This window comes from Chenopodium album, chromosome 13 (assembly GCF_948465745.1).
Source record: "Chenopodium album chromosome 13, dcCheAlbu1.1, whole genome shotgun sequence".
Lineage (NCBI taxonomy): Eukaryota > Viridiplantae > Streptophyta > Magnoliopsida > Caryophyllales > Amaranthaceae > Chenopodium > Chenopodium album.
Genome location: NC_137846.1, coordinates 10,706,117 through 10,721,198, shown reverse-complemented (window position 1 = coordinate 10,721,198; position 15,082 = coordinate 10,706,117). Strand labels below are relative to the sequence as shown.

General features: G+C 35.7%; 1 protein-coding gene and 1 pseudogene across 1 annotated transcript; both read left to right on the top strand.

Annotated features, from left to right (window-relative positions):
* The first annotated feature begins 571 nt into the window (after positions 1–571).
* Positions 572–2,221, top strand: LOC145574569 (aldehyde oxidase GLOX pseudogene; annotated as a pseudogene).
* Positions 2,222–2,630: 409 nt separating this feature from the next.
* On the top strand, positions 2,631–14,982 carry LOC145574567 (serine/threonine-protein kinase EDR1-like). Its single transcript, XM_081632393.1, has 13 exons — positions 2,631–3,257; positions 4,383–4,805; positions 5,175–5,278; positions 6,106–7,253; positions 7,686–7,726; positions 9,364–9,432; positions 9,820–9,920; positions 12,848–12,926; positions 12,998–13,096; positions 13,585–13,653; positions 13,768–13,817; positions 14,134–14,310; positions 14,435–14,982. Exons 1-13 carry the CDS (start codon positions 2,811–2,813, stop codon positions 14,568–14,570), a joined length of 2,943 nt encoding a protein of 980 aa, XP_081488519.1. The 5' UTR covers positions 2,631–2,810; the 3' UTR covers positions 14,571–14,982.
* The last annotated feature ends 100 nt before the right edge of the window (positions 14,983–15,082 follow it).

The window sequence follows — 15,082 nt, the reverse complement described above, 5'->3', positions numbered from 1 at the left end:
GCGGCATAAAATTCGTTTATTAAGCATCCGGTGGTACCACCTATGGTATTATTATAATAAGGTAGTACAAAGTGCTGGATGGCTTGTTCTTGCTGGTTGAACCAAAAGCCTATATTTGTATTTTAGGTAATACGATTTTTTATTATTTTTTTTATTTATTTATTTATTTTTTTTTTTTTTTTTGAGAAATAGGTAATACGAGTATAATAACTCTTGCTAGTTGCTACTATCAAAATAAAAAAAAAAAATAATAAAAAAAAAAAAACTGCTGTTGAAGGGTGGTTGTTCCTTGATTATATTTTGGGGGATAATTAAAAGAAATGTTGGTATGTAAATAAGCAGGTTTATTGATACCATATTCTTTGAATTAGGTGCAATCTTTACCTCTATCCTTCAAAGCAGCTTAATCCAAGGATTTAGCGCCCTTCAGAGGTGATGTTTATAGAGGGATCACAATTTATTCATTCTTTTAATTTTCATACTAATTTTCCAACTTTTTCCTACCAACTTCTTCAACTAGAGACTTCCAAACATTCAATTACTTACATTGTGCGATCAACTATCCATCATCATGTTCATCTTGTTTCTTCTGCTATCCTTGGCTATTGCCTCTTTTTCTCCGGCGAAATGCCAAAGCTCCTTATCAAACCTGCAAAGTCTAGGCGAGTGGCAAGTCTTGCATGAAAACATCGGCATATCAGCCATGCACATGCAACTTTTGCGCAACAATAAGGTTGTAATGTTTGATAGAACTGATTTTGGCCCTTCTAATATCTCCCTCCCTTATGGACGGTGTCGCCATGACCCCTCTGACATTGTCCTTCAAATGGATTGCACAGCACACTCAGTGTTATACGATATTGCTACTAATTCCTACCGTCCATTGATGGTCAACACCGACACTTGGTGCTCTTCGGGCTCTGTCCTTCCCGATGGAACCCTGGTTCAAACTGGTGGGTATAACGATGGTGATCGTGCGGTACGTACAATTACACCTTGTGGATCAGATGATTGTGATTGGAATGAATACCCTAGTTATTTATCGGAGCGTAGATGGTATGCAACTAATCAAATTTTGCCTGATGGTCGTGTTATAGTAATTGGTGGTAGAAGAGTTTTCAATTATGAGTTCTTTCCTAGAACATCTAATACATTTTCATCTTCCTCCTTGACGTTTTGGCTTGATTTCCTTTTGGAGACTCATGATGATGAGGAAAACAACTTGTACCCTTTTGTGCACCTATTACCAAATGGTGATTTATTCATCTTTGCCAACACTCGCGCTATATCATTTGACTATATTCAAAATAAACTAGTTAAGGAGTTCCCTCCCATTCTCGATGGAGATCCTCGCAACTATCCTAGCTCAGGCTCTTCAGTACTCTTACCTATAGATGAGAATAAACCCGGTGAAGTTGAGATCATGATATGTGGTGGCTCACATCACGGGGCATTCACACAAGCAATGTCAAATAGGTCATTTGTACGCGCAAACAACAATTGTGCACGCTTAATAGTCACTGATGCGAACCCTAGTTGGAATATGGAGGACATGCCAATGGCGCGTGTTATGGGGGACATGTTACTACTTCCAACTGGTGATATTCTCATTGTAAATGGCGCTGAATTAGGCACTGCTGGATGGGAGAATGCCGCAAATCCAGTCACTACTCCATTGATTTATCGTCCAAACAATGAAATTGAACATAGATTTTTCGTCATGAGTCCATCACCAAGGCCTAGGATGTACCATTCCGCGGCCATTCTATTAACAGATGGACGAGTTTTAGTAGGAGGAAGCAACCCACATGTTTACTATAACTTCACCAATGTGGAATTTCCAACGGATTTAAGCATAGAAGCATATTCACCACCTTATTTGTCAGCGGAACATGCACCTATGAGACCTAATATTATATACGGTGATCAAGTAGTTGGCTACGAACAACCTTTTACAATCACATTCAATGTGCTACAATACCAATCCAACGATGTTGTGTATGTTAACATTATTGCACCATCGTTTACAACACACTCACTAGCTATGAATCAAAGGATGGTGGTTTTGAGAATGTTAAGGATTTCTCAAGTTTCATTAGGGATGTTTAATGTAGGAGTTATGGGACCTTCAACAAAAAATATTGCACCTCCTGGGTATTATTTGTTATATGTAGTTCATGCTGGTATACCAAGTTCTGGTATATGGGTAAAAATCCAATAAAGTTAGTGAAAACTCGTGGTAATGTACTTGATATTTTTTTTTTCATTTTTGAAAGTGTTTAATGAAAATATTTGTTTTTTAGCTCTACATCTTTAAATTTTCATTTTTCACTCAAATTCGGAAGGATAGGAAAGTAAATAATTGGTAAATGGACTTTCATTTCCTATCAACTCTCATGTCAATTATGAAATCAAATATAGTCATAACTTAATAAAAACTATTTCCTTTCTTTTCTATTCATGTCAAATCCTTTAACTCTAAAAGACCAATGTTATTAACTTGATACGTACATTATTTCAAATCACTCTTTTATGTTGTATTAATTTATAAATATATTTTTCATCAACCGTGTCATCAAAAAGCGATAAAATCTCAAACAAAGTTAATAAACTCACCTTCTTCACACTTTCTCATAAAACAAAAAAACACTTCTTCCTTGACACTTTCTCTCTCCTCTATCGCCAAAATCTAGCATTTCCACACACTATATAACACAACACACACACAAACTCATTCTTATTAGCGAAGTAATAAAAACTTCATTAACATCACCAAAGAACGAACGAAGAACGAACAAACATCAGCAAAAATGAAGCACATTTTCAAGAAGCTTCACAAAAGTCATGACCTTAATCGTACTAACAATGAAACCCTAATTCCTCCTTCTTCATCTTCAACTTCATCTTCGTCTTCTACTTCGCAATCTCAATCTCAACCTTCTACTTCTTCGTCGTCTTCGATGGCGGTGCAATCGCAGTCTGTAATCACCGATCAAGGCAATTCGCAGGTTTCCGGTGCCGGAAACTTGCCGCCGATGAAGAATGATCATCTTCGGCAAGGTGATTATTTTTCGTCTGAGGAGGAATTTCAGATGCAGCTTGCTTTGGCGATTAGTGCTTCCAATTCGGAGTTTCGAGATGATCCGGAGAATGATCAGATCCGTGCTGCTACTCTGTTGAGTTTGGGGAGGTCGAATTCTATTGATAATGGCCGAGATAAGGAGGATTCTGGTGAGGCTTTGTCGCGGCGGTTTTGGGTGAGTTTTGAATTTGATTAATTTAATTTGGGGAAATTTTGATTGTGGAATTTGTTAATTGATGATGAAATGTAGGAACTTGCTGTTTTAATTTGTGTAATTTGTTGTTGGAATGAACTTTGTTTTGACCTTGTGGATGTTAATTAGTGTTATCATGTTGCTGTTGCTGGCTTGCTGCTGCTGAAATCGGGGGAAGTTAGTTTGAGTAGAATATCGAATTAATTGAATTTATCGGTCTATTGGAATATAGGAGTGAACTGGTGGAGTGATGGACCTTCTCATTAGCAAAGATTGCGGTACAGGAAGGAAATGCTTATAAGGGTTTGCTAAAATGACCTGGGGAGTATTATTAGTTTTGCCAATTTGTTTGTAATTGGCAAGCATTAGACTTTATTACATTTAGGAAGATAAATCTTCAATGCCTACTGAATATTTTTCTTGGGACTATGATTGAGATGAGATGAGATGTTTAGTTTCAACCCTAAACTATACCTTGGGTAGTAACTCGTTTTACGTTTAAAGTTGCGATTTGTATTCGTGGACCTAATGAACATAGTGTTTCTAGTTTCAATTTATTTAGGGACGCTGGTTATCACATTGCTCCTTCATAGCTAAGAACTTATGTATTTTGACCATAAACTCTTTGTGATACTTCACTCAAAACCTCCATGCTTCTTCATCCTCTATCCTCCTGCCCCCTGCCATCTTTGGTCATGCTAGTGAGTTGAAGAGGGGTTGCTTGAGAAATACTCTAGTAAATCACCTTAAAATTGAATGTATTATATTTTTTTGGGCACCTTATGATGGTAACATTGGTTATTATCTTTGGTATCCAAAGGAGGAGCTATATAGTTCCCATTGTCGGATTTATTCTAGTAAAAGGGTAAAGGTAAGTGTTTTGGGCTGGGTAGTAGGCAAATTTGAATCACCTTTTTTATTCAAGGAAATTCAAGCACGTGAAGGAAGCCTATTAGTTTATAACTCTTGCTTAGTTGCTTAAATAACAATAGATATGATTATTTGCTTCTAATTAGTGCTTAATGGTGAGATTTTGTTTATTTTCCCTGTGATGACAATATATGCTGCTGTTTTTGGTGTGCTGAAATTGAAATTTTGCTTTACCAGGATTACAATGTACTTGATTATGAGGAGAAGGTGGTCGATGGTTTCTATGATATATTTGGTATTTCAGTGGATCCAACAGTCCAAGGAAAGATGCCATCTCTTGTAGACCTTGAAACAAATGCTGGTGATTCCGGATTTGAAGCTGTAATAGTCAATAGAACAATTGATCCAACACTTGTGGAGTTGGAGCAAATTGCACATTGTTTTGCACTAGACTGTCCTGCATCCGAGGTTGGCACTCTGGTTCAAAGGGTCGCTGAACTTGTGACAGAACACATGGGAGGACCGGTTAGGGATGCAGGAATTGTGTTGGCAAAGTGGATGGAGATCAGCACAGAACTTAGAACATCTCTTCATACAAGTGTTTTTCCCATTGGCTCTGTAAGGGTTGGCTTGTCACGCCATCGGGCTTTGCTCTTTAAGGTTAGTGAATGGATTACAAATTACTTACTTCTTGATGTTATTCAATGTGTTATTTTGATTTTATTGCACCATGTTAGATTAACCTGGGTGATCTATTTATTTAAACCTAGTACAATCGTCTTTGATGCAATAGACAGTAAACCTGTACATGAACTTATGCAAACCAAGGTAAAGGCGGTATCTCCCAAAACATAAGGACTAGACATAAAATATAAGGAGCCCTATTTCATAAACTTGATGTCAACTCAGCAAAGACATCCTTCCCTTTTGATGTTGAGTGCAGAGAAAGCAATGCTCCATCAGCATTCAATTGGGACGTATATATATGTTTACTCAATTTAATTGCCTTGTACACTTCCTAACTTGTAGGTTTTAGCCGATAATGTGGGTATAAAATGTAGACTCGTGAAGGGAAGTCATTACACTGGCATTGAAGATGATGCGATCAACTTAATAAAGATGGCTGACGATAGGTAATTATTAGTATGCTGTTGATGCAATCATTTTTTCCATATATCAAAATACTCCTACATATGCATTGTAAACACATGATCTTCTTGGGTTCTAATACTTTGATATGTTATTCTATGAACTTGCTGACTTCATTTAGTGACAAATTAAGCTTTCTAGCTCCATGACCTCCTTTCTCTTTTAGAAAATAGCTGAAGAATATATATCGAGTGAAAGGGAATTATAAATTCTGTAATCTATGTGTTTATATATTAGAGTTATGGTTCAAAAGCTTATTGTTTGTCAGCTGTGAGCACCCCCCCCCCCCCCCCCCAAAAAAAAAAAAAAAAAAAAAGGAAAGAAAAAGATTAAACATTGTTGCATTCAGTCTCGTTTTTAATCAAGGTCAAAGATTAATTGACAGAAATCTCAAGCTTCTTTAAATTGAGCTTATAGCTCTTTAAGTAGCTGCATTTTTTTTTAACAAGTGCACTTTAAGTAGCTACGTCAGCTTACTATTCTCTCCATGGTTTATTTTTCCCACTTGCTTTTGCGGGGTCATCAAGGAAAAAGGGTAATATTGGGATCATTGGAGTCACGTGGGTAGTTTATGTGAGGGATGGTAGAGGACAGGAGCAGAAGTTGAATTTGTATTGTAAGTACTCTTAGAAAAGGTTCTTTAATTCCTAAAAACATTCGGTTTGACTTGGACATTCTTTATTGTTAGTGGAGCAGCTTCTAGCCTTTTTTTTAAAAAAAAAAATAAAAAACATATAATTGACTGATGGCAATGCATAGTAGCTCTTGTGTCTCCGCCTTTTCCCATTTAACTATCTGATAAATTACACAGGGAATTTTTGGTTGATCTCATGGCAGCCCCAGGAACACTTATACCTGCTGATGTATTAAGTGGGAAGGATTCTTCTGTTCCAGTGTACAACCACAAACTAAATAAGATCCCCTCTGTCCAGCCATCAAATGACTCTGAATTACCTTGTGCCAGACCGAAGCCCATTAATGCAGGATCAAGTGGGGGCTCTCCTGTTGACAATAATTCTCAATTTAGTCGGAATTCAGTCTTTGGAAAGACAGAATCATTACCTTTTTCATCAAGCACCAGCAATGACATGGGTGCTGGCCCTTCTAGAGCCTCCAGCCAACCAAACCCAAACAGTCAATTAGATTTGCCGTCAACGTCAGCAGTGGGGGCGTCTTTGTTCAAACCACATCGTGGAGCCCTTGCAGTTGGTGATGGTTCTAGGATGAATGTTAATGTTGTACCCTATAATCAAGGCAATGCTGATGACTCAAGAAATCTTTTTGCGGAACTTAATCCATTCCATTTACGAGTTTCTGGGCAAGCTGCACCGCAAAACAAACCCAAATATGAAATTGATGAGTCCCAGAGATTTAGGAATGATGCTATCTCCAGAAAACCACCTTCTCCCATGATGTGGAAAAACCATCAGGCTGTGAACTATGTTCCCAGGAATAAAGACCGTGATTTAGTTGACAGTCTTCTTCCAAGAAGTAATCATGGAAACAAGGATTCCAGAATGGCACCAGCAACTACATCGAGCACATTAGCTGCTGAAATTTTTTATCAAAATGGCTCTCAGTTGGAGAGTTCAATTCTGAATGGTGTAAATGTCAATGTTGGCAGTTCTGTTAATGTTGCTACAACTGCTGCACCAAGGAATGATCAGAATGATAAACCTCTTCCAGTGGAAATTGGGATTGCCTCCCAAACGAAAGATTCCTTGAAGGAAGCAACCTCATCTGGTGACATGCTTGGTCAGGGAAAGGAATGCAAGAGAGTTGGTACTGGTGGTGCCAAGTGCACAACTGAGGGATTTATAGGAACAGGATATATATTAAATGATTCTAGTCTGAGACCAGTGGATTCTGATGGAAAGGCAGTTGATCAAGTGCTTGATGATGTGGGTGAATGTGAAATTCTGTGGGAGGACCTTGTTATAGGTGAAAGGATTGGGTTAGGTATAAACTTTTATTACGTAGTATTTATATCATGATATAGTTGAGGATAGTGCTCTTTAAACAATTTTTTATATTGGGTTACATGCTCATCTAAGATATCGTTTGTGTTTGTATGGGTTAGCTTAGTCTTATTTGTTCTCTGCCAACATCTTTCCTTTTCTTGACTTTGGCGGTTATCTGTTAGCTGAAATTTATGTTTAGGCCTTAATTCTCCAGGTAAGTGGTAGCAGTTATTTGGTTGGAGAAGATGCATCTCTTTCTACTATACCTGGCTAGAATCACTAGATTAAGTTGAAGGAAATTTTTAAACCTAGAGTTCTATAGGTTGATTGCCTTCGTTTTCTCATTTTTTGTTTTAGTGGAATGCTCTTCCTTGAGTTATTCTTTTTCATTCCATTGTTTGATTTGTTCTTTGCTTATGCTGGACAATAGGTTCATATGGGGAAGTCTACCATGCAGACTGGAATGGCACGGTATGTTCTATATTGTCACATCAGTAAGGAAAAGGTGTTGACTTTTGTTATTTTTTTTCAAATGATGTTGCCTAGTGTCTACTCGTGTGTGTGTGTGTGTTTTTTTTTTTTTTTTTTTTTTTTTTTTTTTTTTTTTTTTTGCCTTAATTAAAATGCTGAATGAATTTGCTGTGTAGTTGTTAAGTATTCTTTATAATTAATACTTAATTTCGTTTGATGAGACTATTTTTTCTCTAAAAAAAAGTTGATAGCAATTTAGCTTCTGAAAATTATGAATGTGTACATGTGTAATACTGCATTAGGACATACATGAATGAAGACATTTTATTCTTTATGATACTGTATTTGTTTTCTTTAGTTTTTACATTATGAATGTCACCTTTGGTCTTCCCATCCCCCAAAAATATTGCTGTAATATTACTAGATAATCGATATTGTACATATAATTTGCGTTGAAGCTGTAATTATGTGAGTAAAGTGACTAATATTCACACACCACTAAAATGAATAATTGAACCAAATGTGATCTTTAAATTAGTATCTCGTCTTTTTTCAGTATACCCACCTCAATCCCAAAGCTACTAAGAGATTTTGAGGTTTTTTTGGTCACAAAATCTAAATCCTTATTTAATTGAACTTTCACCCAAGCTCGAGTAGGCACATCTAGTATTGGTCTCCCAAAAAAACAATAAAACTGAGTATAAGCATCAGTTATGTCATTAGTACTTTTGATGATGTGGCTAATTATTGTTTTAAGATAAATTTAAAAAGAAGCCAAAAATCTCCCACACCCTTTCTCGTAGTATGTCTCTAATAACACAAATTGACTTTGTTGGCAATGTAATAATTTAGCTACCTTGTCTTCTTAAAAAAATGAGGCAAGTCATTGGTTGTTTTGTTTGTCAAGCCTTTTTTTTTTTTTTGAGGTGCCTTGAAAAATCAAAGTTGGTGAGGGGAACAAATAATCTTTTGAAATTTTAAGAGAAGGGGAGAAGTTTGTGTTGTTTGTTTAAAGAATTTAGAGTGCTTCAATTTGAGGTAAAGGAGATGGAAAGGATGAAGGAAAGGGTTATCTTAGCTTATTTGACCATTATTTATCTATATTTTTGATTAACAATGTTTTTCCCCCTTGTTAAGAAAGTACTCCGTAACATCTTTTGCCACTTTATCAAGTTACTCAAGCATGACTAATGGTGTTAGTTTGGGTTCAATAGTGTTAAACGGATGCATAATTGTGATTCTCCAAGAATTACCCAGATTTGGGGGTTTTTGGTTGTATCAATGTTTCCATAAATTAATGGGTGAATGTGTTAATGCGTTTTTTTTGTTGAGTTTGGGTTAAATCGACTCAAGTGTTAGGGTTGAATGTTACTAATTTGCTATGTTAATTTTATTTTCAAGTCAATCTGATAGTAGTTGTAACTTGTAAGTGTGATCTATTGTTGAAACTTTATGCTACGGATGAGCAGGTGATTTGTGTAAACATATTTTATGCTTTTCACGCTAATTGTCTTGCCTTAATATGATGATGGCGTTGGTCTGTAGTCCTTTCTTTGTTGCAGTTGGGATGCATCTTTAATATTTTGTCAGAGAAATCCAAGAACTTAAAAGTTTTCATGGCACTTTTTACACTGCAGGAAGTTGCTGTCAAGAAATTCTTGGACCAGGATTTCTCTGGGGCTGCCTTAGCAGAGTTTAAAAGAGAGGTGAGTGCAATGCTACTTTTGTATAAAATCAAGTATTACATCTACCTGCTCGAAATATCATCTTTATTTTTTACTTTCTTTTCTACTATGATCGTTCACCATATAAAAACATAAAAATATGGGAGCAAGGAAATTTTTTTCCAGTAATAATACTAGTAAAAAGCTGTCATTATCTGAACTTTGGACAATTGGAGTTGAAATATTTAATTATTTTTCATGTAAGATAATGCTCAGATGCATTACATAATTTTGTTGCTTGTTCATATTATGTGTTTATGTCAAACTTATAGATTTGCGGCTGTATTTCTAAAGCTAATCACGAGCGTTTCATAAATATTTGTGTAATTGGCAGTGAATTGATTCCTTTGCATTACCCATCAATTACAGGTCCGTATAATGCGCAGATTACGCCATCCCAACGTTGTCTTATTTATGGGCGCCGTTACTCGCCCACCGCACCTGTCAATTGTGTCTGAATTTCTTCCAAGGTATTGCTCTTTTTTCTCTGTTTACATGGGTGGCATTATGAAAGGTTATCTTACTAGGAAACAATACAGCTTGGAAACCAAATGAAAGGAAACAGAAGTCAAAACAAAAAGATGGCAGTTTACAGAAATAGTTTGAAACAGGGGAATGTCATTTCAGAAACAGTTTGAAACAGGGGAATGTCAGTTTGAACAGTTTTAAAGAATCTGTGTTTATTAATAATTAACTTTAACTCCTGCCAGTTTTAAGGAATATGTGTTTATTTATAATTAACTTTAACTCCTTCCATAAATTTTTTTATTATTACATATTTTGTTAGTTTTCTTAACATAGTATGTAGAAAACAAATTTCAGAATATCTCTAATGATGATTTATGCCAGTTGATTTTTAAAAAGAGGTAAAATCACCCCAAAGCATACAAATGACATTTTATGATTTGATATAGTATATCCCTTGCTGTCTTTGGTTAATTGGTTACAATTAGCAAAGGTCAAACGAAATGATAAAATACCTGAATTATGGAATTACTTCACCTGCTGAACTCGAACATTAATCGGGTAACTTTAATGGATTTGTTTGAGTATATGAGTTTTATAAATATTGTCCCTAAAAAGGGAATGGGCTTTGTTACATATACAATAATTATATATGCTCTGATAATATTTTCTTTCCGGTTCTTGGAGTTCTTCCTTGAGATATAGGAAAGTGGATCCTTTTTTTACTTATTGGATAGTACATAGAAAGTCATTAAAAGACATGAATATTACCAATGGTGGACTCATGTGGTGGGTTGGGTGGGGGGGGGGGGGGGGTTGGGAGGGCAAAAGATAAAATAATCTTTGCTAGAAAAGGGAAGAAGTAAAGTAGGGAAGAATTCAAAGGAACGGAAGGAGTAATTAGGTTTTGTCATCCTTTTGTACATCATGACCTTAGTAAATTCTAAAGCTAATTTTATAAAACTTTCGAAGTTTTTTTTTTGAATGATACTCTGCCTTTTATCTCTTTGAGTCAGGAAAGCCGTTGATAACTATCAAGATACGTCCTCCTTCCAAGAATAGTTTGAACACTTTTTTAGGCATGGAGTTATATATGATTAGTTGTTTAGATGCTATTAATTACTCCTCCACTAGACTTGACACGTAGTTTAAGAAAAAGCATAGGGTGGGGAACCAAAGTGAGGATTTTCTGGTATAAACTATAAAGTATTGATGGTGGGGGTATATGTAGTTGGTAGTAGGAGAGAGATAATGTCAAAGTAGTGAAAATGGGATTAGCGGGAGAAAGAAATAATAGTGGGCCCTTAACAAATAAAGAAGTTTTGCAATTGATCAAAAATGGATGAAAAAGGAAAGTGTTGCTATTTATTAGAAACTGATGAAAAAAGGATTATTATGCTACATGGACTCGGATAGAAGGATTCGACACGGGTACGGATTCGAGTGTCCGATATGTCAATCTCGAAATTTCAAGACACGGGGACTCGGTACGAGTTTTGGACACAAGTATAGGGACACGACAATTAATTTATTAAAATTTATAATTACAATCTTTTAATGCTAAGAAAATCTACTTAATAAAGTTTTTTTTAAAAACTTTTAGATATATTAAAAATTACTTCTTTAAAAAAAATCACTATTATAAAAAATACAAGCATTGTCCACTAGTCAAGTCTGCATAACAAAAAAAAAAAAAAAAAAAAAAAAAAAAAAATCTAAATTAAAATTTGAGGATAAAAAAAAAAATTATATATATATTGTAAGTAGGTAAAAAATCTTTACTTTTTGATACTTAACACGTCATCTCTTCACCCACCTTCCCCACCTTTCACTCTCAAGTGTCTAGTCTTTGTATTTGCTACTTAGTACTGTCCAATATTTCTTTTCTTCTTTATTTTTTTTTTCTTTCTGGTTTCTCTTCGACCACCTCCCAAGTTGGAGTCCCAACCAACCGGCAAGGATGAGCATAAGGCTATGGTAGTCGCCTCACATGTGTGACAAAAAGCCCTGATAAATAGATGACCTAATTTAACAATCTAGGGTTTACAACTAGGAGTGGCTGAGTGCATTTTGCCGTGTCGGAGCCGAATTTTCATACCCATGTCGGTGTCGTGTCGTGTCGTGTCAACACGGGTGTGTGATGATTATTGGCGAGTCCATGTAACAGAGAAGGAGTATATAATAGGAAAGTGGGTGTGACAAGCGATAATGGAATATTTTATTATTAAAAAGGTAGATGTGATAGAAGATAATGGGTTATGGTTTTTGTTGATTGTGAGGGAGTGACTTTAACTTTTTGGTAGTATAAAGAAAGATGTGTTAGAATAATATTGGAATCTTTTCCAAATTAGGAGTGTTTATACAGCTTGTTTTTCTTAATAAACCCCTGGCTAGAGATTGTAATTTATCTGGAGTTTGGTTCTGTATTTCATGCGGTTTTAAACACTTAATATTGTGACCTATATTAACATTGGGAGAAATGGGAATAGAATTTTCTGCTGATGGTTGGATTGAAAAGAAAGTTCTAAGAATCCCGGTATCTTACTTGATTGTTATTTAGGTTAGGTCAACTAGGAGAGAAAAGAAGAGAGAAAGAGGAGAGGGGGAGGTTATAATTTAGATTTGTTTTGGATAATTTGAAATATAAATTCTGAAATGACCGACTGTATATCTCCGTCCCAAAAAGTTTGCCTATAAAATTTTGTGAATAATTCTATGTATTCTTGCTTTGTTGGCATCTTGAGTTATTCATCTTAATTCAAACATTTTACATGCTTTTGACCAGCTAAACTTCCATGTGTTGTTATCTGTATTGGGGGACCCCAAGGGGGTGGGGTGAGGTGGTCTATGAGATTACAAATTATTCATTTATTTGCATTATGGTAGAAAGTAATTATATGTGATTTTTTTTTTTTTTTTTCCTGCTTTGTAGAGGAAGCTTGTACCGGATACTTCATCGTCCCAATTGTCAGATTGACGAAAAGCGTAGAATAAAAATGGCACTTGATGTGGTATGGGTCTTTCACTTTCCATTATTTTGGAGTCCATAGAAGTATACCTTTGACAATCATCTCGTTCGCAGGCGAGGGGCATGAATTGCTTGCATACAAGCACACCAACAATTGTGCATCGTGATTTAAAGTCGCCTAATTTACTAGTTGACAAGAATTGGAATGTGAAGGTAATTTGGAAATTTCAATGAGTTGCCTTTTCAGTTGAAATTTTGGTTGGCATTTTGTGATGCAGTCATATCTTCATCACAATCTATTTGCATCATATGTACAACGCGGCCATGATGAGCTTTACCATGAAAAAAATGTTAGTGGAGTTGAACTATCTTGTGACCTACCTGCCTTAGAAAGTAACAGCTTTTGCATTTTTTTTAGTAATGAAATTTCTTCATTTAGGTACTACCTTGAAATGTTTGTTAGGAATCTATATTTTATACTGAAAATATTTTTTCTGTTTACAAGGCTGTATGTTATCCATACTTTACATTCTCTATATTAAGGACAAAGAGGAAATTGAGTGTGGTAAAGATAACTCCGTGTAACTATATGCATGCAGGTTTCTTCTAGGGAGTTAATAGATTTGTGAATAATAAATCAAAATCCTTCTCTGGCATGTCCTTTCTTCTCCCACTTTGGTAACAAGAATTTGTCACTGCAGGTTTGTGATTTTGGATTGTCAAGGCTGAAGCATAATACATTTTTGTCATCTAAATCAACTGCTGGAACTGTAAGAGCATTGAACCTGACTATTAAAAGTTAAACCTTTTTTTTTTTTTTTTTTAAATTTTGTTTTAGTATGTATGTTATCTTACTCTAACAAAGACACTCTTTGTTGTAATAGCCTGAATGGATGGCTCCTGAAGTGCTTCGAAATGAACCATCGAATGAGAAGTGAGTGCCTTGCTTGATTGCATTTCTTTCTCCTATGAATTCACCTGTGTTCTAGTTGCCTGGTATATATCTGTAAAACCAATCACACTCACCCCCCCCCCCCCCCCCCCCTCTCTCCGGTCTTAAAACAAATGTTCATACCTTATATTTGTGCCAAAATATTGCACTTATAATGTTAGCTTTCTTCTTGCAATTGAAGATATGATTAAATGCTTCGAGTGAGAACCGGTCCAAGATAGATGAACCGCACTAGTCCTAATAAAAAATGCCCTTATTGACAATGACTGAGTTAAATCTTGTTCTTGTTGGACATCAGATGTGATGTATATAGCTTTGGAGTGATATTATGGGAGCTTGCTACACTTAAGTTGCCTTGGAGTGGGATGAACCCGATGCAAGTTGTGGGTGCCGTGGGTTTCCAGAATCGGCGCCTAGACATCTCCAAGGAACTTGATCCTTTGGTTGCTAGGATAATATTGGAATGTTGGCAAACGTAAGTTCTATTGTCTCTATCTGTTAGCCACACCCCCATCTTGATCTTTCTTGTATTTAAGGTGTTTCTATTAGTTTAAGGTCAAATTTATGCATTTAAACTCATTTTATGTCATAATTTCCAGGGAGCCGAACCTGCGCCCTTCATTTGCACAACTTTGTGTAGCCCTGAAGTCCTTGCAGCATCTTGCTCTCCCGTCCAATGTTGACCAGCAAAGTTCAGTGACTCAACATGAAATTTCTGTAAATTCAACGCCTTGATTGCCAAGTGTGAATAAAGATCTTATATTCTTGGATAGTTGGATGTAGTTGTGGATAAGGTTTAGCAAAAGTAAAAATCTGATGCAGGGGAAAAGAAATACTAAACATAAGAATAGGAAAAAAATTGATAAAAGGCATCCTGGGCAGTTTTCCATTGTCAATGTAAGTAGTAATTATATTTCGATTACAGGAGCCACAGCAGTCCGAAGGGAATGTCAGCCGCAAATTTTGTACAGAGATGTGCATAGCTTCTGATGCAAATATTGTGATGTACTTCGTATATATGTATGTCTATACACACCTATACCTAATTTTATGAAATATAACATGGAATTGTGAAACAAGTATCTCCATGTATGCTAATGAACTCATTTATCACCCAAAAGTAAAAAAAAATAAAATAATTCTTCTGCATGATTTATGAGTTTGCCCTTGCTAATTGTGTTCTTCTGTTATCAAGGGCTCACAGTTCATGTAATGGAGATAAAAGGAATATTAATGTAATTATGTAA

Coding starts and splice junctions, on each gene's coding strand:
- LOC145574567 (XM_081632393.1), top strand. CDS start 2,811: ATGAAGCACATTTTCAAGAAGCTTCACAAAAGTCATGACCTTAATCGT. Junction 13,654..13,767: donor CTAAATCAACTGCTGGAACT/GTAAGAGCATTG, acceptor TTGTTGTAATAG/CCTGAATGGATGGCTCCTGA. Junction 13,818..14,133: donor AATGAACCATCGAATGAGAA/GTGAGTGCCTTG, acceptor GTTGGACATCAG/ATGTGATGTATATAGCTTTG.